Raw genomic sequence first — 27773 nt, forward strand, 5'->3', positions numbered from 1 at the left:
AATATATCTATTAATAGCGTTTTAATTGTGTGTAGTTGTAATAAGCCAATCATATTCATCTTCACAATAAAGCAGCCAATTACAATATTTTTTTCTTAGCCAATCGTTGTGATTATTTACAAAATTGATAATACGTCTGTTAAAATTGGCAGCATTGTATTAAAGAAAAATCATTTTTAAATTTAAAATAATTATCAAATATATATAATAATGGAGGAAATATTAAATGTACAAAATAAATATGCAAGTGTCAATCTAATCCAACTCGAAGAATTTATTATTAAACGTCGAGAACAAAAAAATCAAATTATATACGAAAGAGATCAGCATTTAAAAGGTTAATGTTATTTGTTTAAAGATTTTCTTTTTGCAAAAGTTATTTTTTTCTAATACTCTTGTATATTGTGTTATTCTTTTCAGAAACTAAAGACAAAGTTGAAGAATTAGAATCAGAGTTAATATTATTGAAAGAATCTATTCATAATGAGCAGCAAATTTTAGAACAAAAAAATAAAGAATTATCAAAACATAATTTTCGTTTGGTGAGTTTAATGATTTATTCTGTTCTTATATCTTTCATTCAAGTATAAATATACATACATGTATATTATATATTTGTTCTCAGGCTGAATTAAAATCAAAATACGATAAACTTGCAGAAGAGATTCAGAATTTACAGGTTAAGAAAAATCGTATAAAAAATACTAAACCAAATCGGGAAGATCAGAAGTTGCTAGAAACAGGAAGGCATGTAGCTATTTATAATTGATCATTTAACAAATCTAATAATTTTAACTTCAATGTAAGCCTTATGTCTTACAGGAAAAAGTTTCGCTTGTACAAACATGTTACTGGAATAAATTGGGATTACAGTATGATCAATAACAGCATAGAAGGATGTATCCTTTTTTTTAATTGCCAAATGATTATTTACTTTATATATATTATTAAATTGATTTTTCTTGATCACTGTAATCAGATGTATCTAACAAGGTAAATTATATCCATCATTTTAAATTTTCTAAAGATGAAAAAGATCCTGAAGAATTATCTAATCTTTTATGGCATGAAATTTACCTATCTATTGAAAATATATTGAATGGAAATAAAAAAAATTCTTCTGAGTAATTTCGTGGTTATAAAATTGTTTTATATTACTAATATGAAGAATAGAGAATATGTATTATAAAAAAATATTTTTTATTCGAATAATGTAACTTTTTAATATTTGTATCCATCAAATATTTGATAACAATTGGTATTTTTAAAAATGGCGACTTCAACAACAGTGCCTCTATTGGCTACATTCAACATTACATTGACGACATATTTTCCTCATATTTGTTATTCTTAAGTAGTGTAATGCAGTTTTTGTATAGACAAACAACATAAAAAATTGTGAACATGATTTTATGAATAAACAAATTATTTCTAATATTGTTTATAATTATGTATATAATAATGCAGGATAATTTTATATAATTTTTTCTGATCTAAGTATTGAAAGTATTAGCATTGGTGTTTATCTTTTTAAATATATAAAAAGAAAATATTTTTAGTAAAAATGGGCAGCGATACACAGATTGCAAATATAGTGAACGATATTTTAGTAAGTATTTTTATATTTTGCTAAATAATCTTTTGCTATAAACACATATACATAATAAAAAAATATATTTCTATTACTAAAATAACTTTGATACACATATAGAAAGTAGAAGCCATAGAAGAAGCATTCAGTTGCGTACTCGTACATAATCCTAATAATGAAAAAGAAAAACTATCGACATGGCAATCAGAATTAACAAATGCGATGACTGATTTAACTGTGGAACAACAAGAAAATTCAATACGCCAATTTCTTATGATAGCAGCTTCTATGACAAATCATAGACGCTTACAATTATTGTTATCTATGCTTGAAAATTTAGTTTTGTCGAACGTTTTACCAGCTAGGTGATTTATTAATTGAAATACTTATTTCTTTACCTTATTTAAAACATATACACAAATCTAATAATGTTACACGTTGTAGATTAGTATGTGAATACATTCTCAGTTGTGAAAAATTACAATACCAATTAGAAGATTTTTGGGTCGAATGTTTCCTTCTTATTCGACATATTATCGGAGGAGTTGATTACAAAGGTGTTAGAGAAATAATGAAAGTAAGTACTGTTATACTTAATATTAATGTAAATAAATGTATATGTAATTTATTTATATTATATTACAGGGATGTATAGAAAAAGCTCAAACGATACCAGCAAGATTAAATGCATCCATTCAACCACAATTAAAGGCTTTAGAAAATGTTATAGAATATATTTTTGATAGAAATGCTTGCTTGCTACCAGGATACTTTATTGTTAACGAAATTCAAAAGGCCTATCCTGATCATAAAAATTGGCCGCATTGGGTAAACAAAGAATATTAAGAACTCAAATATTATCAATATAATTTATAAATATTTTTTTTTATAGAAATTGGCAAAACTTTTATCTAATTTTGTGGAAAGTTTTCGAACGACTGCGCAAATGGTTTCTATCGTGGGACATTCAAAAATGTTACCAGTTGTGGAACACACTGGTTATGCGGATCATTTAATAAATCCTTGGTTACTAGATCCTACTACGTTAAAGTTTACATTGAAAGGAAATCTTCCATATGATCAAGATTTACTCAAACCTCAAACAGAGTTATTGAGATATGTTTTAGAACAACCTTACAGTAGAGATATGGTATGCTCCATGCTCGGTCTTCAAAAACAAGTATGTATGCATATGCAGAAAATTATAAACAAGATATGTGGAATATACATACAATAAATATTTATTTATTATTTATAGCATAAGCAACGTTGTATAGTATTGGAAGAACAATTAGTAGAATTAGTTATTCTGGCTATGGAAAGATCTGAAAATGATCCTTTACCAGCAGAAGGAACGGATGGGACTGTTGCTAATCATTGGGTGTGGTTACACCTTTCATCTCAATTAATTTATTTCGTATTATTCCAATTTGCATCCTTTCCAAGTCTTGTTATGGCAATACATGATAAGGTATAATTAATTATTTAAAACACATATATATTTAATATTATATGTATATATATATATTTATTTTTTTAGTTGGCTGGTAGAGAGTTGAGAAAAGGAAGAGATCACTTAATGTGGGTTTTATTACAATTCATTTCTGGAAGTATTCAACGAAATCCAGTAAGTAAAAAAATACAATAGACATTTGTTAATGCATAATAAACATTATTGAATGTTTTCAGCTTTCCAATTTTTTACCTGTATTGAAGTTGTACGATCTCTTGTATCCAGAGAAAGAACCTCTGCCTCTTCCCGATTGTACTCAAGCACTTTGCACTCATCAAATGGCTATTATTTGTATATGGATGCATTTACTTAAAAAGGCTCAGATTGAACATTCTAACATTCATAGACCTATACCGCATACATTGAAAATTCATCACGAGTAAGGAAATAATTAAAAAGTATATTAAATAAAAATTTTATGTATATATTATATTTTAACTTTGATATATTTTAGGTTTCTGCAGCATTTAGTTATGCCAAATACATCTCTTTGTATGGGTTTAGATTATCGCATTGCTTTATTGTGCAATGCTTATTCAACAAATCAAGAATATTTCAGTAGACCAATGGCAGCACTAGTTGATACTATATTAGGGAACCAAAAGGTAAATATATATTTCTATCTATTTGTTCTTTACATATTTTGTAATTATTTTCTTCAATTAAATAGGGTCAACAACAACAGCCTTTACAAACATTACAAAATAATGCTGCTTTGGCAAGTGGTCCAACTACACCACTTTCTATGTCAATATTAGATTCACTGACAGTGCATTCTAAGATGAGTTTGATTCATAGTATTGTTACTCATGTTATCAAATTAGCACAATCAAAAAGCAACATGGCCTTGGCACCAGCTCTTGTTGAAACTTATAGTAGATTATTGGTTTATACAGAAATAGAAAGTCTTGGTATAAAGGGTTTTATAAGTAAGTGTGTGTTAAACATTTATGATATCATGAACATGAATATCTTATAATTTATTTTACATGTATTTTTTGTTAGGTCAATTATTACCAACAGTATTTAAGTCTCATGCATGGGGAACATTATATACATTGTTGGAAATGTTCAGTTATAGAATGCATCACATACAACCACATTATAGAGTTCAACTTTTGTCGCATCTTCATAGTCTTGCTGCTGTCCCACAAACCAATCAAACACAACTTCATCTTTGGTATTATGCATAAATTTATGATTTTTTATATTTCTTTAGAAACCTCAAATAATTTTTTAATTTATCTTTTTAGTGTTGAAAGTACAGCTCTTCGTTTAATTACTGGATTAGGTTCGGCAGAAGTACAACCACAATTTTCTAGATTCTTATCAGAGCCTAAAACACTTGTATCTGCAGAATCAGAAGAACTTAACAGGGCGTTGGTTCTTACTCTAGCAAGATCTATGCACGTGACTGGTAAATCTCTCGTCACAAAATAATATTTGATAAATATAAATAAGAAATGATTTATTATTCTTATATATGTTTTATCAATTAGGTACTGGAGCAGAAAATCTTAGCGGTACATGGTGTAAAGAATTATTAAACACTATTATGCAAAATACACCGCATTCGTGGGCCAATCATACCTTACAATGTTTTCCACCAGTATTAAGCGAATTCTTTCAACAAAATAGCGTCGCAAAAGAAAATAAACAACAAATAAAAGTAATTATTATTATAAGAAAATTAATAATACGTGTACGAAAAAATACTATTATTTATATATTTTTAGAAAGCTGTAGAAGAAGAATATAGAAATTGGGCATCCATGAGCAATGAAAATGATATAATAGCTCATTTTTCAGTACCTGGTACACCTCCATTATTTTTATGCCTTTTGTGGAAAATGATACTTGAGACTGATCGTATTAGTCCAATTGCATATAAGTATGATACAATATTTATTATTTTTATTTATTATTTTATTGATTATTAATGTAAATAATATTATTTACAGGATATTAGAAAGAATAGGAGCCAGAGCATTATCAGCTCATCTTAGAAAGTTTTGTGATTATTTAGTATTTGAATTTGCCAATAGCGTTGGTGGACAGCATGTTAATAAATGTGTGGATACAATCAACGATATGATATGGAAATACAATATAGTAACAATCGACAGATTAGTTCTTTGTTTAGTAAGTATGAACATACAAAAAAATGAAACATGAAGGATAAATATTTGTTATATTTTAGGCATTACGAACTCAAGAAGGAAGCGAAGCACAAGTATGCTTTTTTATTATTCAATTATTATTACTTAAAGCTGCTGAATTTAGGAATAGAGTTCAAGAATTCGTGAAAGAAAATTCACCTGAACATTGGAAACAATCAAATTGGCATGAAAAGCATCTTGCATTTCATAGAAAATTTCCAGAAAAATTTGCTCCAGAAGGTATTATGGAACAAGCTAGTGGTGGTCCCAGTCAATATCAAAGTTTACCTGTATATTTTGGAAATGTGTGTTTAAGATTTTTACCTGTGTTCGATATAGTTGTACACAGATATTTGGAGATACCGCCTGTTACAAAAAGTCTGGAAATATTATTAGAACATTTAGGTTGTTTATATAAATTTCATGGTTCGTATATTTATTAATTTACAAATCTATATATTACAAACATATATAACAAAGTTCATGTCAATTATTATTTTTATAGATCGACCTGTAACATATCTTTATAATACATTACATTATTATGAACGCAAATTAAGAGATCGACCACCTTTAAAAAGACGTTTAGTATCTGCTGTTCTTGGATCGTTAAGAGAAATTAGAGCACCAGGATGGGCACTTTCTGAAGCTTATCAAATGTATATGGCACGATCTGCTGATGATGCTATTACTTGGGTACCTGAATTGGATTATTATATTCGACTTGTACAAAGAATTGTAGAAAGTAAGTAATATATTGGTATGAACTTATAAACATTTAAAGAAATCAGTTTTAATTTTTAATAATATTTGTTTTATAGCAATGTCAGGTACAGCCCATTTTCCAGCTACTGATTGGAGGTTTAACGAGTTTCCTAATCCAGCAGCACATGCGTTGTATGTTACATGTGTTGAATTAATGGCTGTTCCTGTAGCTCCAAATTTAGTTGCTAATTCATTACTCGATGTTGTCGCTAAAGGGTACAATACAACTTTTATTAATTCTTTTTAATGATCTCACACACCACACATTTCATATTTATTATTTTTTAATTTATTATAGGTATACTGTAGTACCATCCAATGAAATACACTTATGGATAAATTGCGTTGGACTGCTTTTAGCTGCTTTACCAGAGTGCTATTGGTCGACGTTACATGACAGACTTGTAGAAATTATAAGTAGTCCAGGCTTAGCAAATTGGCAGTATAATAATTTAACACCATTTCAGATGTTTAATTTCAATATTACGCATAATAGTTTACTTGAAAATAAGTACAGTTATATGCTCGCATTGGCACATTCAATTTGGCATCACGCTGGAGCAGGCCAAATAACTACGATGCCTCAGTAAGTCAACAAATTATAACAAAATTATATAAAAAGAACTCTGATTTAGCATTGATAAAATTGTTCTTATTTATTAGATTTATTAAAGAAAAGCTTCAGCCTGTGGTAAATAGCGAGGAACAATTGATATATGCTTGTCATTTAATTGGACCTACTTTGGCAAGATTTAATGCTGAAAGACCACGCTGTGTAGTAGATCTTGCAGTTAATTTATATGAAATGCTGGAACAAGTGGATCGTACTCAAGCTCATTTAAAATATATGGATCCAGTTTGTGACTTGTTGTATCCTTTTAAAATTACTATAATGAATATCTTTTCCACACACACACAAATTATTATATTAGCAGGAATATCCTTAACAGTAAATATAACAGATATCACATAAAATATATGTTCGTTGGAGACATGATGAAAAATGAAGTAGAATGTATCATTCGTAGATTAAGACCTGCTTTACAAATGAGATTGAGATTTATCACTCATTTAAATATAGAAGAAATTCACTCTACATAGGATTAATTCTATAAATATATTTGATACTATTAAATATATTTTCAATTATTGTCATACTTTTGGACATTTTTATTCTTATTACGCATGTATATATATGCAATGTATACTACAAACTCCACAAAACGAGTGGAATATCATAAAACAGATGATAAATGGGCACGCAGCAACTTTGGTAGTACCAAAGAATACAGAAGTACGTAGAAGCTCACGTTCTCATTTTTATCAAACCAAATTCATTTTAGTTACTACCGGGACCACCAATGGGCGATAGTATGTACTTAACGCGATGACGGTGTAATACTATCAAAGAATACAGTATTCTCTGATGTAAAATGAAATTATATTTAATTTTTAATGTATAAACATGTGTGTGTGCCTTCAGAAATGCATTTATAAATATATTTTAAAAGGCAGCCACTTAAGCTGCACAAGTTGAAGAAAATTAAAAAGATTTGTTGTTTAATCCAACAATGATCACTTGTAACAAGAAGAAAACTATATTAATCATACAATCAAGTGATACGATAGCCTAATATATAAGTGGTCCAATTCACAGGTGCACTTTTCATTTAAATTCCCTATTTATTTTTACCCAATCTCTATTTACCGTTTATAAAATAAAATTAAATTTAAACGCGTGATTTTACATTTACATAAAATATATATAAAAAAAAGGAAAAGTGGAAATATTAAGTTATTGAAAAAAATATCTAATAATTATTATAAAATACTTTTAAACTATACGTTACACATATAAAAGAAAAATTGCAAATTTAATAAAATACGATGAGAGTAAAAAAATCTTAAAGACGAACAAGAAAAAAGAAATGACTGTAATATTGACTGAACGTTATTCAAATTTATAAATTTAATAATAGGAGAATTTTAATATTTTTGACTTTAACTATCTAAAAACTTCTGCACCTTCTGGACGATTTAAACACAGATTTGGCGTGCCAAGGAGATGGAATAATCCATCATCTCTAATTACAACTACAAATTAATGATGAGCAAGTAAGTAATATAATAAAATATAAAATATGACTAGAGAACTATTCTCGAAAAGTTTTAACTTGCTGTTGAACCTTTGAAAATAACTCAATAGTCTGTGTAGTTGCCCATTTGATACCACAAATTTGTGGGGGCCTCTTCGGCATTTAGCCTCTTCTTTCTTCATCCCTGAAAACTGCATTGGACAATTTCTACGTTCGAGCAAGATAAGATCTCTCGTACTTTTTTTTGTAAATTAATTCATATCTTGTTCGATATTTCTAATTCTTGATTATTAAAAAATTAATTTACATTTTCCGTTAGTTATTGAAGCTCGTGGACCATCAATGAACTTATAGTTCATTGATATATACACGAGCACAATTAAACGAATGTCCAAGCAGATAATTATCGATGACCCAATAACACGTCGCACTTTTAATGTCAAAAAATAAGGTAGAATTGAAATAAATAATGCAATAAATGTTTTTCTTGCAATATTTTCATTTCATTCATTCGTTATAATTCTAATTGAGAAAATCGCGATTGTGCGAAGTGCTAATACTTAAAACTAAGTATCAAATTCATAATGCAGGGAATAATTTTATCGATCGTGCTTGAAATTAGTAGAAATTTAGAGGAAAAATATAGAAATAATTTATTTGTTAATTTGTATCGTAAATAAGTAACAAAAGAATTCCAGTGACAATTGCATTATTTTTTTGATATATAACAATATATATATATACAACTCTATTATATTCGCTTGTTACGCGTAAAAGTACATTATGTATTTGTACATGTTTAATAAATTGAAAAAACCCTTAAAAATGTCTAAGGAATGCCTAATTAGTAAATACTGTGTGTGTCTATTTTTCTTTTGTAATATGAAAAAATAATGCAATATATCTCAATATAAATTCTCATGTAACACGCGGGTTACATTTATAATATAATGTTATTGTAAAAGTCTAAGCTCTCATTTAAAAACATTTGAAATGGCAGTAGATTGATTATTTCTGTATACACCCTGTAATCTAAAAACATCTAAACATCTGTATTAGTTGTCCGTATTATATGTCCATTAAATTTATAGCAGATGGGCAAAGATTCATTTGGAATTCTCCAAAAAGCATAGCAGCCAACCATTTATATTGTTCGTCTTTAGACGTACCAGCTAAAATGTTACCGAAAAAAGGATTTTCCTTGCATCTACAAACAATATTTTAATAAATTATAAATAAGACTTAACTTACGGGTCGAGCCCAAAAATATTGATTTCTAATGGTTACTATACCTTGTTGGTTTTTTATTTCTTAATATAAATGTGATAGTCCAGCTATAAAAAAAGAAAAGAAGAGTATTAATACGATAAGATAATTAAAATGTTATTTACATTAATATATTTACCCCATTTGTGGATTACGTTTGGGTTCATGGCCCAAATACCAAATAACATCTTCAATTTTCCATTCGTGTAATTTAGTCGAACAAACTTTATCTTTGTAACAATACAACTTTGCCTGACTAAATTCAAATAGATAAGTTTTAAAATTTTTTGATTTAACATCCGCAAATCTCAGTTCACCTGATATTGTCATGGGTGGCTTGACCTTGAATAAGCAAAAGAATATTTTAACAAACAGCTAATTGCAAGTGTAATGGTTACATCCTGTTTTGTCATGTAAAATCACTTTTTTTAATATTCTGACTCATGCTAATTGATCTATATACACTGTGCAAGTGATGTGGGAAAGAAATACCAGCAACCTTAAATTCTTGTTTGCATATGTGCTTCTATTAATTATTATTAATAGAAAAATATTACCAAAGGAACAATATCCTTGTATAGTCTATCCTTCTTTAAAATTAAGATATTATCTTTCCTATCGTCTGGATCCCAATAGCCCCATCTCGCAACTGTTTCTAAAACCCGTTCATTATGATGCAGTGGTCTTTTCAAAGCACCCGAAAGTGCATATTCTTCTAAACATAATTCATGAGCAGGTAGATTAGCTTTCTCCGATAATTCTCGGCAGATATCGAAAGCCGTTTTTTGTGCTCCGATCTACCAAAAAAAAAAACAATTATTTTCAAGAGTATAATAATTATGATATTAATAAATAAAAGTTGAGAATATAAATTAACAAATATTTACGGTAACGTTAACGCATTCTCCTTCCCTAGAAATGAGGTATATCCAAATTTTTAAATCGCCCGACGGTGCACCACGAAGTCCATTGTTTGAAACGTGATGTTTCTCAAGTACTTCTAAGATTTTAGCTTCCTTGGCCAAATCGGCATGCGACAATTGATATAATTTTGGAAATAAATGTATCAAATCGCTGATTACTTTAGTCTCTTCTCTGTTCCAATCTTCGGCGCTATTTTCTCCGGTGTGCATTAAAGTAGGCCCCCAAATGGCCGAGAGATTCTCAACAGTCATTAAGTTTCGAGAACTTTGTTGACTAAGATAATGAAGATGAGCGAGAATTCGACGTATCGTTGCTGAAGTTATCGAATCTAACTTTGTCAATAAATTCCTATAGGCTTTTATTCTTTCATCTTCGTTGGTAAGCTCTGAAAGAGGAAGTTAAACTCAGGTATAAAATTTCAAAGATTTTGATGTACTTATGCCAAGAGTACAATGGGTATTTTTTACCTGAGCTTTGACAAAGGGAATCGTGTATACTAGCAGGAAATAAGGATTCCGGTAAGTCTCGAAGGAATCTTCGAAGAACCGTAGCAACATCGTGTTCGCTGTAAGATCCTCGAGTAATTTGTATAGCCCAGGCATCTTTTCTAAAAGCTTCCAGTAATCTGATCACGGCGCTGCTAGATCCACTGCGACGATAAATTCCTTCTGACATTATTCCTGTTATTTTAAAAATCAATTAGACTTTAATTGCAATAATAATGAATTTAGATTCGCCGAAAAAAAGATTTATTAACCATGCGTGGAAATAAAGTTGATGCATTTGTCGAGAATAACAGGAACATTGTCTTGTGTAATTTGTTGTTGGTGTAATGCTGGACCACAGTCAGTAGCAGCTTGATACAAGGCATGTCTCCATGCTGGAGCTTCTTTTGTACCGGGTGCCGCTATATGCAAAGCACCGGAACCACCAGCGTCAACAACCACAACAGGAACACACCTATTATCTAGATTCGGTCCTTCCTGTTCACGCAGCACTAAACAAAATATTTAATATACATCAATCATATGTAAAAGGGAATAATGTGTCATAACAGGAAACGAGACGGATTGTAACAGTAATGCTACATAGGTTCACGAGACAGTGAGCGGCCACTTAACGCCCCAACGCCGATCATTGAAAATCCCCAAAAAAATATTTAAAACATCGGCGTAACCATAGCAAGTAAATACAAATCGATGTGTAAGATACTCATACCAGCAAAAAAAGATCCACACATCGAGCAAAAACCCGCTTTATCCCGCGGCCGAGACTCAAGCGCAAGACTCGGAAACCCGCGTTTTCGCGGGACCGGCTGTCAATGTGTTAATAAGGTCAAAATAATATCACATTTTTACATGGAATATTTCTATCAAATACATATAGATTATATTATTTTATAATTACCAATACAACGTGCTTTTCGTAAATCTAAATATTCCAAAACTATAGGCTCCAAAGATTTCGTATAAACCAACGTCCTTTTTTGGAGAAGAACCCAAGCAGGGAACCATGTACCAGTTATTCCTTCCTGCAATCAAAAATATATCTTTAAGAAAGAAATTTCTTTCTCGTAAATAATAATTGCATACCTTTTATTAGATTCCTTGTATGCTAAGAAAACGATAATATTACTATCGTACTGATAAATAATGTCTTTTTTTAACATTATCTTTAAATGTTTTCATACCTTTAAGTAAACCCAACCGGCTCTTGTAAGATCGGCTGTGTATTTAATAGGGAAAACCGTTGTCATTGCTTCTAAGATTTTTTGAGCCCAGATTCTTCTCTCTGATATACCTTTTGCATAGAAGATATATATATTGGGCCTAGTTTCACCACTGATCGCTATACAGTGTACTGTTTCACCATCGACTATTCTGTCATTATGGAGAAATATTAATTTTTAATGAAACCTGAATTCTCAGAAAACATATAAGTGTTTATTACTTATTAATCAAATAAAAATAAAAGAAACTTACTTAACATCTTGCAAAAGATGAATACTATAAATAGTTTCAAGATGAATAGTTTCTTTCAGCGTAGACATACTCTTATCAGTATAAAAAAATAACTTTTGATCGGTTAAAACAGCAGCTCTTTGAACTAAATCTTTCGCTCTTTCTATACCAACTCCAGTTTTATAAACAATCCCTCTATGAGTGGAAGCACATTGAGAAAGTTTATACTTAGGTCTATCCATTTTCATTTGTCTTAAACTATGATCACTAGAACTATCCTGATCACGATTTCTAGATAACAATTTACTACTACTTCTAACAAAATTCATCACGTTAGGTTTGATCACATGAGCCGTTGAATCTTGACTCAACTTTTTCAGTTTTTGAATAACACTGATTTTCTTGGTATCATCGGTTGTTGTTTTAACTATGGGAAAAGAATTAGATGTGGTCTCATCGACGAGTTTCCCTGTAGCCATCGTAGATTCTGTTGTTTTAGATTGAGCACTCGTTGTTGAAGGATCGATAGGAATTTTTGTCGATGATTTTCTAGGTGGTACAGCTGGCTGTTTTCTTCTTGTCATTTGAGTAAGTTTTGGTAACAGTGCTGGATTTTTACCTGTTGATAAATAAATAATATAACGATGAGGAAATAATTAAATAAGATATTGTTCAAAGATTTGCAATGATATTTACCTATTTCAACCTCGTCGTATTCGTTTTTCGGAAGAGAATCGAATCTTTTAGGTGGTTCAGGTGGTGTCATAGAGTCTTGCAATTTTTTTTCTTCCAATTCCGTAGGTTCCTCGTCTTCGTTATCTTCGTGCAAGTCTAAAGTACTTCCAGCATTACTGGAAGAATCGTTAGTTGCTAAAAGTGCTTCCAATAACATCAAATCGTTGTTTTCAAAATTATTATAAACGTTTTCTTCGGATGTCTTAGCAAATGGATCGAATTCGAAGAGTAAAGATTTATTACTACTTTTTTGTCTTACGTCCGAGAACATTGGTTGCAACATTTGATCATCTTTACTCTTTGGTGATATGCAATTTTCATAAATAGAATTTTGTAATGAAATGAGACTGGTGTTAGATGATGTAAATGTTCTATCAATGTTCACTGCCTGTTCCAAAGTTTCTTCCTCAGTACTGGATATCCTATCCAGTTCATTAATAGTCTCAGATTTAATAGCAGGAGTGGTGTCATAAAATGTCCAAGAATCTGATCTCGATAATCTCCTTTCGATGTCTGACTTATCACTCGTAAGACTAACGTTTACGTCGGACAAATTTAAACTTTGATCCGAATCGCTGGCCTAATGTCCAAACAAATAAATCATTGAAAAAGAAAATTAGAACTTTAACTATTTTCTCGTTGGATAGCTGGGTATCAGGGACCCGATAAGAACTTCAGTCATTTTCTACGTTTCGAGATAAAACCGGATACCCGGAATACCGGGGTTATCCGAAAATAGATAGAAAGAAGGAGAGGAAAAAGAAATTGTAGAAAAATGTATGTACCTGGCGTTGAACAAAATTAAAGGTGTTGAAAGTAGACTCGGGAAAATCTCGTTCAACTTTTTCCGAGATTGTTGAACTGAGAGTATCATAACGACCACTGCTGCTAGTCGATGTAAATGAATTTAATTCGTCGTAGATAGATTCAGTAGGAAGCGGGGGTGGCGGATATACTGGTGGTGGTGGACTATGTCGTAGCCCGGAAAGATCTTCCTCGTTTCTGATACTACGCAGATTACCACTAAACGGACTGTGAAATGTAATACTGCTAAAGATATCATCGGTAGGCATTGAGACGCATCTGTCATCTTCGACAGGGTCAGCAATCTTTTTCGAATTGGCATTAGTGTCATGTAGAAGATCATCCTGATTAAGGGAAGTTAATCTTCGCGTTAAAAGATTTTTCACCGATTTCTCAAGACGTATACTAGCGTTCTTGGTACTAGAAATAACGGCACGTCCCTTTAATGACATCTTCTCTGAGATTTCATCTTTCAATTGGCGAGAACTCGTACTCAATTGACGAAAAAATTCGCTTGAATTCCGTGTTTCCGTACTGGTCGTCGATTTATTCTCGTCACCGCTTTTTTCCGATTGACTCGATTCGCTAGGACTTTTGCTACGCGTTGGCGTTGGCGGCGATGGTAATGGTAAAACAGGTGGTGCTATTTTTCTAGGTGCCGGTACAGGATGTTCGGCCATTATTGACCTTGGTTTTGGTATCGGTTTAGCCTCCATCTCTTTTTCTCTTTTATCATTCATCCGTATAGCAACAAAATCAATTCATAGTTTAATATCTCAAGATACACCAGCGCTTCTTCTTCTCCTTATTATTATTATTACCATGTGGTATTGATTTCCCCTAATAAAAGCCCTAATTTTCCCTAATAAAGAGTTATGAGCTTAATTTATGCGAAGAATAGTTTCGATCTGATCGCAGAGATGAGGAGATAGAAAGTAATAAATTGGAGTAACTGTTGTATTCTGTGGTACGTGAAACGTGAGTCACTCTTTTGCAATCCGATAGGCAACATTTCCTGTTTAAAACATGCTTATCGAATCCGAGGATAGAACACTGTGTATTTATATATTCTCTACCTCGGTTTTAAGTTGTATCTTTCGACTATCGGTCGACGTTTCATTGCGTATTAAAGAAAAATAATTATAATATTAGGATTCTCTTCTGTTATTGTGGTTACCGTGAATCATATTCCGAAGACTCGTCAAGAAATTCTGTAATTAAGAAAATAATGAAAAATATATACACGAACATAGACATATTATATTTCATATATATACTTTTAACAAAAATTATTTACGATTTTTCGAATTAATAATAAAAAGGTTTTAACGATTGCATTTCTAGTAATTCTCGAGCGTTATCTTGGTACAGCTGTTGATACACGTTCCACAAATATTTACCGAAACGTCGATCATTGATCCATACTCGATACTCGATGCAACTTGAAATGCATTACAACGCATTCGAAGGACACGCGTTCAAAACGAATAACATTATTCATACTACTACGTTCCTCGAATGAATGTAAAGGAACAATATGGCGATTTATGGTCAAACAGCCAAAATATTTATATATATTTAGACGTGATCGTCCTTGTAAATGTAACTATAAAAAGAAGATCTAGCAAAATAAAATAATCACGTACACGTCTAACCAATCACGAATATAAAATCCGACAATTTATGCTATGTTAATCGGGAACTTTCAATAAAATTCTAATAAAAGATTGAACGTCATAGATGAGTGTCCTTTTAAACTTTGAAATTATACTATATAACAGCCACTGATTCACACACAGCTGATGCGAAATGAGAGAACAAAGAAACTCGGACGAAAGATAATAGAACGGAGGAGGAAATTATTCTTCGAATAATGGAAAATTGATTAAAACGTTCGTTCGAAAATATAACGTGGCAGTAAACAGGGGAAAAAAAAAAAGAAGAAAAAGAGGAACAAAAATGTGTCCAGTCAGAAGAGACATAGTGAAAGTTAAGCATTATTCTCTCAGTCAGCAGGTATATATCGTCATCGTGGGTCAGAGACCCATACACACACACACCTAATGGATGCTTGTGTTGGCTCTGTCACAACTCCTTTTCTCTCTTTTCCCCTTGACCGTTGGTTGCCTCCTCTTCACCGATCCTTCTCACTTCGTTCCTTGCATCGAAAGAAGAAAGAGAGATACGGTCAAATAGTTCAATTTGATATCAAGAGACATATACTCGGTGTTCTGATCTATGTGACGTGTGCATGATCAGATAGTATTCCTTTTTCTTTTTTAGATATTGGATGTAACTAATTAAAAAAAACTACACCATTCCTTATCACACTTTGGTTTCCTTAGTTACACGCGATAAAAGAGTTAACGTTGCTACGAAAAAAAGGAAGCATAAAAGGAAAAAAAAGAAACCTCGGATAAGAACAACAACAATAACTGTAAAAATAAGTAGCACAACCGATTCGACCAAGATCGAATGCAATACTGAAAGTCTACCCTTCGTCGGAGACGCACGAAGCCCATTATATTTCTCCCTCTCTGCTCTTCTAACATCCATCTCTCTTTCTTTCTCTTTCTCTCTTATCTGTCTCGTATACGATCCTTTTCTAATCTGTCTCTCCCACCAAACGTTCAGCACAGTATTCTCGTGTCTGGGCGATGTCGAACTATACTTGCTAAACTACACACTATGTCTCATGTTCTTTATTAGTTTTTTTTTCCTCCAAAAATTAGGATGAACTTGTAGTGATATTAAACAATTAACACGTGAACGTACTAATTCTTATGTTTTTTATTTCGTTCATTTTTATACTAATATCTGTGAATATGCATTGTTAATCGTCGGTATAATAGTTTTACCTGTTATGTAATTGTTAAAAAGAAACTATATCTCTTTGGATATGATGTATAATATGGGATGAGCATCATGAATGCGAATGATTCATTCAATTGCTGACTAAACTGTTGCATGCCGATAATTATTATCGGTGTTAGTAATGTGATTGTATTATATATGATACTAGTTATAATTTTTATCATTTATATTTTTTAAGGAGAGAGGAAAAAAAAATCATATACATATATATATATATGTGTGTGTGTTATCTTTTAACAGTTATTACGTTTTGGATGAAGTTAATTAACGATGTCATCTATCTTGTCATCCTTCTACCGATTTGTAAATATAAATTTAATAGGTGATATATTGAGTAGCTCGTTAAAGTATTTTAATGAAATCTTTATTAAGATTTATGTGGTACCATAGCCAAATAGTGACTTTCGTTATATAAACAGGTAACACCTTTCCCAAAGAAGAGTTTTCCATGTAGATGCGTTAATTCATTTGTAATCATATAAAATAATTCATTTAAATTAATCGTATTCAATCTAATGGATATGTCGATTATACATATTAACAAAAACAAATGTTTCTTGCATTCCACATTGGAATTCAACTTCAATGGAAATTTTAACTACCTTTTTAGATCACAATGGTGACGACAAATTGATTTATTTATTTATTTATTTTCACAAAATGATCATTACGTAGGTAACTTTAATCGTGGTACAAATTCGCGCATACAATTACATCAAAATCCGTATACATACACGTACAGATGTACAGATATAAACCATGCGACAATTTCAATAGTTACGATTAAACTTGCTGATCTTATTTATCGTAAAAATGTTTTCTGATCAGAGGACGGTGTGCTAAGGACGAGTTTTATTTTCTTTCCTTCGTTTCTTCTTTTCTTTTTTTTTTTTCTCTTCTTTTTTAATTAATTTATTTATTCACTAATTGAAATTTTACTATTTGGCAATTCTGTACACTGCACAACAGTTAATAACAGCCGTATATGATCTCTATCTAAAAATCCTCTTTCTAGATAATTACTTCATTAGACAAGTCAGATATTTGATAAACCTAAAAAGTCTAATTTTACAATATTACAGAGCTCTCGCAACATTTGATAAAAAAATACTATAATAATAGGTTTTTCTTCTTCTTTTTTTTCAGCATTTCTTTTTCGTATACTTCCTCCAGATCATTTACGACCGCTAATTTAACGCATAAATTTTGTACGCCCGATTCTGTACCACAATTCCAGTCATTTTATCGGAAAGAGAGGAACGAGTGAGTTTAAATATATGTTATAAGTATAACTGGAACACAGAGACGATTGTTTAAACAACTCGTATGTGTGTGTGTGCGTGATTCTCGACCGGTGAAGAAAGGCAATTATTTAAGATTTCAATTTAATTATTTTACTTTGAACATTTTTCTTTTAGCATCGTAATGTATTGTAATATGAAATAATTCAAGAGAATAAAAGATCGATTAATTAATATTACAAAATGATCGGATAAATTGTAGATAAACATTCGATCAACAAATTATATTTCTAATTACTATCGATACATTTATAAAATTTTATTTCACCGGACAAGAACGAACGTTAGTTTGTTCTATAATTGCTTTTTTTTTTTCATTTTTATTTTCTTTTTACTTCAATTTGTCAATTGTCTATAACTGGAATATATAATAGAGAAATAGAGATAGAGATAGAGAAAGAGAAAAAGATATAAAGAAAGAAAGAGAGAGAAAGAGAGAGATAGAGAGAGAGAAAGATTAAGAAATAGAAAGAGATTCGAAGAAAATATTTCGTAGGCACACCCACATACACACATATACATATATTAATACATTCGAAGAGCGCATAAGTCCTTCAATATTATTATTATTTTTTTTTTTTTTAATTCTTTTTGGCAAGAGCAAACCGCAATTTTAGAATTGGATTTACCATGGACCGTCCAACACGAGCCTTAATAAATGACGAAACTTCATTTATAATTATCTAAATATATGTATAACTATATGCGAGACACTACATATTTAAAAAAGATTAAAATAAAACATCGATTAATTACAATATAAATTGTATATAACAAAAACATCGTATGTATAACAAGATAACGCTCGTGATGGATTCTTTTTTTGTTTTTTTTTTCACTTTTTTTTTACTTATTTGTACGGTTCGCGCAGATTTAATATATAATTACTGTATTATATATATATATATATATATAGATTTATTATATACGTTATATTTAATTTAATAGCAAATATATTATCACATTTAGATTGTATTAATTTTTAAGACGTTTCTCTCTGTCGATATCCTTCAACGAATTCGTACGTCTAAAATTCTTATACGATTAATTAATTATTTTATTTAAAGATGATTAAAAAAAAGAAAAAACAAAAAATATTAAGTATACCTTTGTCGAACTACTCGAAGTATACTTTCAAACGAATGCACGATTAGTTTACATTGGTTCAATTTGTTTAATTATGAATTTTTATTTTTATTTTATTTAATTAATAATTCGTCGAAGGATCACCAAAGTGTTAAATGGACAGTAAAATTTCACGAAATAATATATTCATATATACACACACATAACTATATAATATTTATGTATATATACATATATATTATTTAAGAAATATTATTACTATCAAATTCGTCTGTCCACACGTATCGATTTAAACCTAAGAAACATTAATATAGAATATATTATATAGTGTATATGTATATATACATACTTTATATATATATGTATATATATATATATAAAGTATATACGTTAAGACACTTACTGCTACAGCAAAATTCAACAATTAAAAGATTTTATAACAACCAGTTTTTTCGTTATCTGCTTAAAGTCGAAATACGTGTCTTGTTTTCTTTTTTTTTTGTTTTTTTTTTTTTAATTGTATTTTTATTCTATCATCAAACTTTTCTTTTCTTTATTATCCCTCTCGGAGTCGAAACAATTCGACGAAAAGTTTGAAAATGGAAGAAATTATTCGCATTTCGACTAGCACGGCATATTTTTCTTATTTCTTCTTCTCGTCTGTCTTTCTTTTTTTGTTCTTTTTTTTATTATTATTTTTTTTCTTTCGTTTTTCTTCTCCGTTCTTTTTTTTTTTTTTTTACAACATTAATCTCATTTTTCTTTTATTCTTCGTCGTTTCGATCTTTCTTCTTTGGCACACATTATATTTCGTTTCAATTGATGGTAAGACATTTATGATAATAAAGAGCCTTGCGTGTTTACGATAACTAGAATAAATTTCGCATACACCTGAGACTTGCTCGGACGATATACAAGCTAATTTTTATTATATTTAATTATTTATTTGTTAATCCTTTCTTTTTCTTTTGGGGAGGTTTACTTTTCTTCTTTTTTTTTTTTTCTCTTATCATTCTGTTCTTTTTCCTTTCCCTCTTTCCATTTTTAATCACCGTATGCTGATTACATACGTGCCGATAATTATATAAAGTGTTTTAAATCATTTTAGGTATTATTTTTTGCTGTACGCGTTCTATTTTTTTAATTTACATAAAAAATAAATTACACATACGTCGTTATCTGTGTTTGTCGTTAGATAGAAGAATAACTATTTTAATAATTCAAACCTAAATTCCTGAAATGATTTCTAAACGAAAAATACATATGATTTAAATCACTTTTATATAATTATTAGTTCGTATATATACATATATATATAAAAATGGAATATTTCAACAAAGAGATGCTTCGAGCTAAGTTACTTGCTATTATTATTTTATACTATTATAATTATGTGAAATAATTAAAAATTAGCAAATAACATGAAAACGATCGCAAAACCATTTTCTTCCTTGAATACTCATTGAAAAATATTTCGAGTTAAAATGACTGATATATATGTATATATATATATAAATATAAATATTTTAAATAACGTTCAGATGTCCTAAGAAAAAATAACATAAATTCATCTCTCGAACTACGTTTAAATACTATGCAACAATTATAATATAATCAGGGGCCATTTTATAGGCAGGCGGTGCATATATATATAAATATGTATATATATATGTATATATATATTTATATATATATATATATATATATATAATGTAAAATCATGTGTGAGATTGAGATATATATAAAAAGATGTCGTTGAGAATTCATCGCTTCACCGTTTGCAATAAACACCGTTTACAAATATAAAATATCATTTAAATACAATATATATCAAAAGCAAGAAAGTATATTATTATAATAATAATAATTATTATTATTATTATTATTATTATTATTAATATTATTATATTTGTATGTGTCTTCGTATATGTGTATGTGTATGTATGTATGTGTGAATATCGCATAATTGAGAATATAGTAGTTACCGAGAGCTCGTAAATAGCGCAGGAATTAATGTGCATCATAATCTCTCAAAAATCTTTACTATATCCACCATTTTCTGCAAAACGTGTTTGCATTTCTTTTTTTTTTTCTTGATTTTTTCTCATACCTTTCTTGCTTTTTTTCGATGTTTGTTTGTATGTATGTTTGTTTGTTTGTTTGTTTATTTAATTAATTAATTAATTAATTATCGACTAGAACGTAGTACGATAGATTCAAAATTGACACACATTTATAAATATTGGCTTTCGTTATTTTTTATTTCCCCCGAACGCTTCTTTCAATAGTATTATTTTTCTTTTTTTTTTACCATTTTCACTTCGTTTGTCTCTCTCGAAAATCTTAATCGATTTTAGGGGACGGTTCTTTTTTTTTTTTATTTTATGCATTTAAAAAAGAACGAACGAGCGAACGAACATGCTGTATAATGCCTTATAATAGAAATCATTTAAATGATTAAATTATTTAATTAGAGAATATTAAATGAATCACAAAATAGCACCCTTTTCTAGTCTTAGCCAGAGTTCTCCTGATAAATGGATCATGTGAGATGATACAAGCGATGCGACGTTTAAATTGAATTTAATTATATATATAAAAAAGATAGAATTAAATATATATATATATATATATTTATACATATATTATAATTTTTTTTTGTTGATACAGGAGACACTCCAGCTTTTAAATCGGTATAGAATTGCAGTCTTAATCTTTCTCATTCGTTAAATCACGGCAGAATATTCACACATGTAAATAAAACGAAAAATACATATACATAATAGATACATATATGTATACAAGATGCCGTGTAGCACACCTATTATCAGTCTTTCACTATGATCCAGTCTACGATTCTAGCACCATTATGCAGCTTTTATTTTTCGTTATTATCGAAACCAAACGGTTCGAATACCGAATGTACGTGTATACCATTTTACTTTTTATTTTAATTATTATTATTATTATTATTATTACTTTTTTTAAATTTAATAACAATAATTAATCAATTAATTTATTAGCGCTTATTATTATATGCAATTGTTTTTTTTGTCCTTTTTTTCCATTAATTTTTCTTTATAATAATAAAATCCGAAGATTAGAGATTGAATGATCAACATGATCACATGCAGATTTCTAAAAATCATTGATTTATCATCTCAAGTTTAATTTAATATTATCGATTATGATCAGAGATCGACTACTTTGAGCATTCATGTCTCCATAGTTTTTCTCAGCTTTTTTTCTTATTTTTTAATATTAAATAAATCGATGTTATAAATAAACGTAATTAGTTGGATCGCACGAAAAAATTCTTGTTTGTAATATTATTTATCGATCTCTGACCATATCGATAAAAGTTCTAAGACGAAGATGATGGTTCGACAATTCTTCGCTTCAATCGTTTGTCTTATAAATAATAGAAATAAACAAAAAAATAATGAAATAGCAAGAAAAAAAAACAGAAAAGAAAATAATTGCATTACGTAGAAATATTGATTTTAATAATTCATCTTATAGAGATAAACAATCTCATTCAAAGTTTTACATTTAGCCTCTTGTTCTTCATTTCACAGCCATTCACTTTCAAGATCTTCCTACCATGCTACATTTAATAGTAGCTGAAATACCGGATTGTAATTATTGATCGCGATTTAATTTTTTTTTAAATATTATACACCAGGTGGTGGGTCAAAAGTATTTCTAGACATAATTTATTAATTATTATATCCAATTATTATCATATTAAGCTCAGAAAATATTAGCTTAAGAAGGCTCTCGTAAAATCGATTGATTTTTAGTTCCAAAAATAACTTAGGAACTTTTGATCCGCAGCCTGTAATAAATAAATGAATAAAAAAATAAAATAAAATGAATATTTACCTCTGACCGAAAGTCGTTAAGAGGCTAATTCATTCATCCTTGCACTAATTTCTTCGTTAGCACTAATTCGTCGACTCAGGATTAGAGGACGGCGAAGACGCGGGACTTTGTACGACGATCGAATCATCTTTATCGTTCATAGTTGGCGTTATCAACATGCCACGTGGACTGAACGTATCGCAATATAAATTTTCTTTCTTATGAACTCGCCTAACGTGACTCCGTAGATTATCACGTCGTGCACTTCTGTATGCACAGTGCGGACAAAGATGTGGTTTCTCACCGGTGTGCATACGACGGTGTTGAATCAACTGAATCATCAATATTTAATCTAGGTCAAATCTATTTCAATTGCACGAGTAATTTGATAGAAAACATAAAAACAAAAGCAAAGATACTATAAGGAAGAATTTGTTATTAATTACCTTTTTCAATTGAACCGTACGGAAGATACAGATATCGCAACAAAAGTAACGATCGTCTCGATGCCTTCTCATGTGTCTACTAAGATCAACTTCAGATGATCTATCGGCACCGCATACTGCACAACTAACTCTTGTTTCTGGTGCTGTACCTCTCGCGTGTGCTCTCAAATGCCTTTGAAAAGCTTTCTCGATCGTACAGGCATAGGAACATAAAGAGCATCGATATTCCTCCCTTTCGTATCTAATTTTCGGAAGCAAAAATAAACCCATAATCAAACAAAATCATGAGGCACATATAATAATGTAGTATATAGAAGAAGAAGTAATAAAAAATGATTTGACTTGAGTACCTATACCTGACGCGTTGCAAGGCCAGCGTACGTTTCTTTCCAGTAGGTGTCATTCCTTGTGCCACGTGTGCTGCTACATGTGTCTCCATGTCGCATCTACTATTCGTTGTAAAATCGCAGCCAGAGGCGGGACAAGTCCTGGATTCCCTTGTTTCTGTACCATTTAATGTTGGATGACAATCCGCTATGTGCTTTCTTAAAGCTGGTCGCGTTGGTGCTACTACGTCGCAAGAACCACATGAATATCCTCGATGAATGTTATTTGCATTTGGACTACTACCTCTTGACCTGTATATCATTAAAATATCGTTTCTCATTATTACAATTCGTTCCTAGTATTAATAATAATGCAGTTAGTATACCTTTCCGTGTAAGAAGAGTGCTCACTCTCGGAATCACTATCAGAAGGCATATTAGGAATTTGTGTAGCTTCTAAAGCTGCAGTAGCTGCTGATAACCTTCCTAACATTGCTGTATAAGCGCCTAATACCCAACCATTTAGTACTGGCGACACTGCCCCTTCCTATATGATAAATATTAATGAGACATTCATTTAGATCTTATTAATAATCAATAAGGCAAATAACGTACCTTGTCGAGACCTAAACATGATATAGGATCTAACAATTTCGTAGCGAAATTGTTGTTAGTCGACTTGTGCGAACTTCCGGTACTTCCGCTATCGCTTTCCTCTTCATCTTCGTTCTCGTTATTCTCGATTTGTTCGGAAGTCTAAATGATTAATAAAGGAATTTGTTCATTTTATTTTCATATAACGGGATTAGAATGCATAATGAAGAAATATGAACCTACTTGATTTTCATTTTCGTCGGGCTTTTCGATGTTTTCTTCGTTGCCTTCGTTATCATCGCCATCGTCATTATCTTCGCGACGAAAAGTATCGTTATTTTCATCTTTGACCGATTCTAAATCGTTAGTACTGCCGGAAGATTTCGTAACCAATTCCATTGGGCCATAGGGTGGCCCAGATAATGTTAACGGTAAAGGTACCATATTTGTTGGCTGATGTAGGGCACTTAGGGCTAAAGCAGCCCTCGGAAGTATTTGTGTCGCATTTGGGGGTAAGATTGGATGTCTACGGGCGAGACGCGGGTCTCCCCAAAGTTCACCCGCAACGTGAAGACTCCAAATCCCATATTCCATCTAAAGAAAATATCTTCAATAGATACATTTGTTCCGATATATTTTTAATTCGGAACGATCGAAAGGGAGATCTAAATTTATTTATTGGGACACAGATTAAAAGAGAAGAAGAAGAGTTTTAACGAGCAATTACCCGTATTATGATCTGTGACGTCAGACATGTGCCCCAGTTCAATAATTTGACTGAAATGGTTGAAGATAAATTAACTTAATCGTATGTACGGGTCCCAAATAAAGCGAAGAGATTGGCCCTAAAGATATATCCTAAATAATTTTTCCTAAAGAAGAAGAAGAAGATGGATAAAGGGATTGGATGTCTCTTACAGGTGCCCCTCTGGTGGCCTACCGCAACTCTGGCCGATCGTCATTACGTAGTCTCATCCCCCATGCAGTGCTAATAGACCACGATCGGTCCTTGCAAAAATCGGTCGATCTTAATCGTTATAGTGTCGAAAGTGTTAACCGCGTGTACCACCAAATAGATAAAAATGCAAATGCACGATAGATAAATAGGTAAAAATAGAATTAGTAAGTATGTAAGCGAACTGCCCGGATACGTGCTGGCGCAGAACGAACGAACTCGCGATATTCCTGACCATCGGACCAACCCTCGTGCATGCATACTTTAGCATAACGTTCTCTATACAATATCTAAAAAGAGAGAGAGAGACCGAGAGAGTGCGGGGGATGAGGATTGAGTAGGTGTATGTGTATATATGAGAGAAAGAGAAAGAGAAAGAGAAAGAGAAAGAGAAAGAGAGAGACAGATAGGGTTCCCCTCTATTCGTATAAAGCGCCATCCTTGTCGCCCTACTGCACTGACCCCCTCCCATTGCTCTCTCTTGCGAATCGATTTGTTATTGTTTTTGTGTCTGCGGTCGTCGCGGCAGGAGGCGAATGGGAGTATATATCAGGGAGGAAAAGAGAGGGAGAGAGAGAAAAAGGGAGATACGGTGAGAGAAGGGGATGCAGTCAGGGGGGTACTCGTACTCAGAAGTCTCGGTTTTCGGAATGGCCGGGATAAAAGGGTAAAAGGGCAAGAGAGGTTGCCGGCGGCAGTGTTCGTGCCTGGGAGAGAGGTGGCGGTACCGCTGGGATGTATATACCATGCTGGTAAAAAAGAGCGAGGGAAAACGGGTGCTCGGAGTATTTGGTGGGTGAGGTAAAAGAGGTGGAAGAGGAGGAACAGGAGGAAGAGGAGCTGGAGTACTAGATCGAGGGTGGGAGATTCGCGAGGTTCTCGCGAAAAGGGTAGTAGTGGTGGTTGGTGGTGGGTGGTGATTGTGAGAGTATGGTGGGAGAATCCCTGGCAAGGAAGAGTTGTGCGGGGATTGGGGGGTGGCTCCAGAGTCAAGGGGGAAGGGGACTGAGGTAAGGCGAGGGATTCGTCGGCTTGACAGGTGACAGCCGATCGGACCACTGACGTCACAGATCACTCGCTCGACCGCTCGCACGCACAACCCGATCGACGACACACTATAAAGCGACGAAGCGACTACTACAATAACGGCTACAACGAAGATGGTACACGTTTGAGAAAGACACAAGCAAGCAATCAAGCAACAACCAAGCAACCAAGCAAGCTGATCAACGCTCTTCTCCTCGTGGAACGTGTTCTTTTTTTTCTACACTCGCGTTTCGTGTACCGAGAGAACGTACACGTATATATATATACATATTATGTATGTATATGCGTATAAAAGATCGCTAGAAAAGAAATGTGTAAAAAAAAAAAAGAGAGAGAAAAAGGAGTTAAGTATAAAGGAAAGAAACGAGAAATAACTTCAGGCAACGTTACAATCAAAGTGATATCTCGCAAAACACGTATTGTAAATAAATAAATGCAATTTTTAAGATTAGATTTTTTTGGCGCTAGTACGGTAATAGGGTATTTACGGTGCTAACCGGCCGATATCCCCGCGCGACGCCTCTATCTCGTTACCATTACACTCGGATGTATGAAATGCGCCAGCGGCATACACCATCCCCCCACAATAGCCCTATTTATGATTGGGCAAAATTGCTTTCCATGCGCAGAATAAAATCGCGCGCGTCTGGAAAAATCCGCGGTGCCGAGAGCGCATCAAACGTATTCCCATGAAACGCGATTTCATTTTTTTTTATTTACCTCATATCATAATCTCATGATTATTAATATTCTCTTGTTATGATCATCGGTCCTACCTACATTGTCATCATTTTATTTAATATCTTTTTTTATTCATTTTTATTTCTATCATTCAAAAAACAAAAGTTGCGAAAAATTAAATATGGCGATATCTCGAGCATGCGTATAACAATCACCACCCACGATTCTATTCGCCAATCAGCGCTGGTCAAAATTGTTCCGTTTGACGTCGCGAGAGTACGCTACGCTTGACAACCTTCTTTTTATATCTTTTACTTATATAAGTACATATGCGACGCCATTTTTTTGGCAACATCGGTCACTGCACGAGCAAATGCACATTTGTGTTTCTTTCTTTCGATTATTTTTATATACTATTTTACGTTCATCTAATTGTTGCAATAATTGCGAATATTCGATTATTTATTCTTCGTCGTTCTTTCGAAAGCTTTGTCAATCTAATATTAATCAAATATAATCTTGTAACAGATATATATTTCCATTAATTTAATAAATTAATATTAATGGAAATATTAAATACAGAATATAACAAAACATGTTACACATGTATAAAATATCAATTATTTGTTGATAATGATTCATATCTTAAGTTCCCTTGAACTTTAAATTTACCCTCACTCATATTAATCAAAAGGAAAAAGCACAGTAGGATACTTATTATTAGATACTTTCAAGTAATAGTACAAAAAGATTTATGGATCACGAACAACGTTTTTAAAAACGAT

At 31.5% G+C, this 27773-nt stretch overlaps 4 protein-coding genes across 12 annotated transcripts; 2 read left to right on the forward strand and 2 right to left on the reverse strand.

Annotated features, from left to right (window-relative positions):
• The first annotated feature begins 27 nt into the window (after positions 1-27).
• Positions 28-885, forward strand: LOC106787498. The gene is made up of 4 exons (XM_014749880.1): positions 28-337; positions 421-542; positions 626-751; positions 823-885. Exons 1-4 carry the CDS (start codon positions 211-213, stop codon positions 883-885), a joined length of 438 nt encoding a protein of 145 aa, XP_014605366.1. The 5' UTR covers positions 28-210.
• On the forward strand, positions 821-7762 carry LOC106787515 (mediator of RNA polymerase II transcription subunit 23). The gene is made up of 22 exons (XM_014749925.1): positions 821-899; positions 980-1609; positions 1712-1956; positions 2036-2168; positions 2237-2419; positions 2484-2771; positions 2850-3062; positions 3132-3218; positions 3281-3483; positions 3559-3709; positions 3775-4033; positions 4110-4284; positions 4358-4521; positions 4604-4773; positions 4841-4995; positions 5066-5246; positions 5305-5689; positions 5769-6008; positions 6085-6244; positions 6327-6614; positions 6692-6898; positions 6991-7762. Exons 2-22 carry the CDS (start codon positions 1565-1567, stop codon positions 7127-7129), a joined length of 4071 nt encoding a protein of 1356 aa, XP_014605411.1. The 5' UTR covers positions 821-899; positions 980-1564; the 3' UTR covers positions 7130-7762.
• Positions 7763-8752: 990 nt separating this feature from the next.
• On the reverse strand, positions 8753-16816 carry LOC106787529 (arf-GAP with Rho-GAP domain, ANK repeat and PH domain-containing protein 1). 3 transcript variants are annotated; one of them, XM_014749952.1, is made up of 13 exons: positions 15875-16816; positions 13796-15025; positions 12972-13590; positions 12297-12894; positions 12005-12194; positions 11722-11845; positions 11072-11311; positions 10782-10994; positions 10278-10699; positions 9948-10187; positions 9530-9732; positions 9417-9458; positions 8753-9331 (listed from the first exon to the last, which is right to left on the reverse strand). In XM_014749952.1, exons 2-13 carry the CDS (start codon positions 14552-14554, stop codon positions 9193-9195), a joined length of 3789 nt encoding a protein of 1262 aa, XP_014605438.1. In that variant the 5' UTR covers positions 14555-15025; positions 15875-16816; the 3' UTR covers positions 8753-9192. The 3 variants fall into 3 exon arrangements, with proteins under 3 accessions (XP_014605438.1, XP_014605440.1, XP_014605439.1); XM_014749954.1 differs by having other exon boundaries at positions 15215-16816; XM_014749953.1 differs by having other exon boundaries at positions 15112-16816.
• A 5278-nt stretch (positions 16817-22094) lies between these two features.
• LOC106787520 (myeloid zinc finger 1) lies at positions 22095-27442 on the reverse strand. Of its 7 annotated transcripts, none has more exons than XM_014749939.1 (9): positions 26805-27442; positions 25033-25082; positions 24549-24899; positions 24327-24467; positions 24098-24258; positions 23736-24023; positions 23386-23626; positions 22961-23271; positions 22095-22698 (listed from the first exon to the last, which is right to left on the reverse strand). In XM_014749939.1, the coding sequence occupies exons 3-8, from the start codon at positions 24897-24899 to the stop codon at positions 23023-23025; spliced, it is 1431 nt and encodes a 476-aa protein (XP_014605425.1). In that variant the 5' UTR covers positions 25033-25082; positions 26805-27442; the 3' UTR covers positions 22095-22698; positions 22961-23022. The 7 variants fall into 7 exon arrangements, with proteins under 7 accessions (XP_014605425.1, XP_014605427.1, XP_014605429.1 ...); XM_014749941.1 differs by having other exon boundaries at positions 26796-27442; XM_014749943.1 differs by having other exon boundaries at positions 23742-24023; positions 25224-27442.
• Positions 27443-27773: the final 331 nt, after the last annotated feature.

Source organism: Polistes canadensis, unplaced genomic scaffold (genome assembly GCF_001313835.1).
Source record: "Polistes canadensis isolate GaletaPanama2010 unplaced genomic scaffold, ASM131383v1 scaffold_103, whole genome shotgun sequence".
NCBI lineage: Eukaryota > Metazoa > Arthropoda > Insecta > Hymenoptera > Vespidae > Polistes > Polistes canadensis.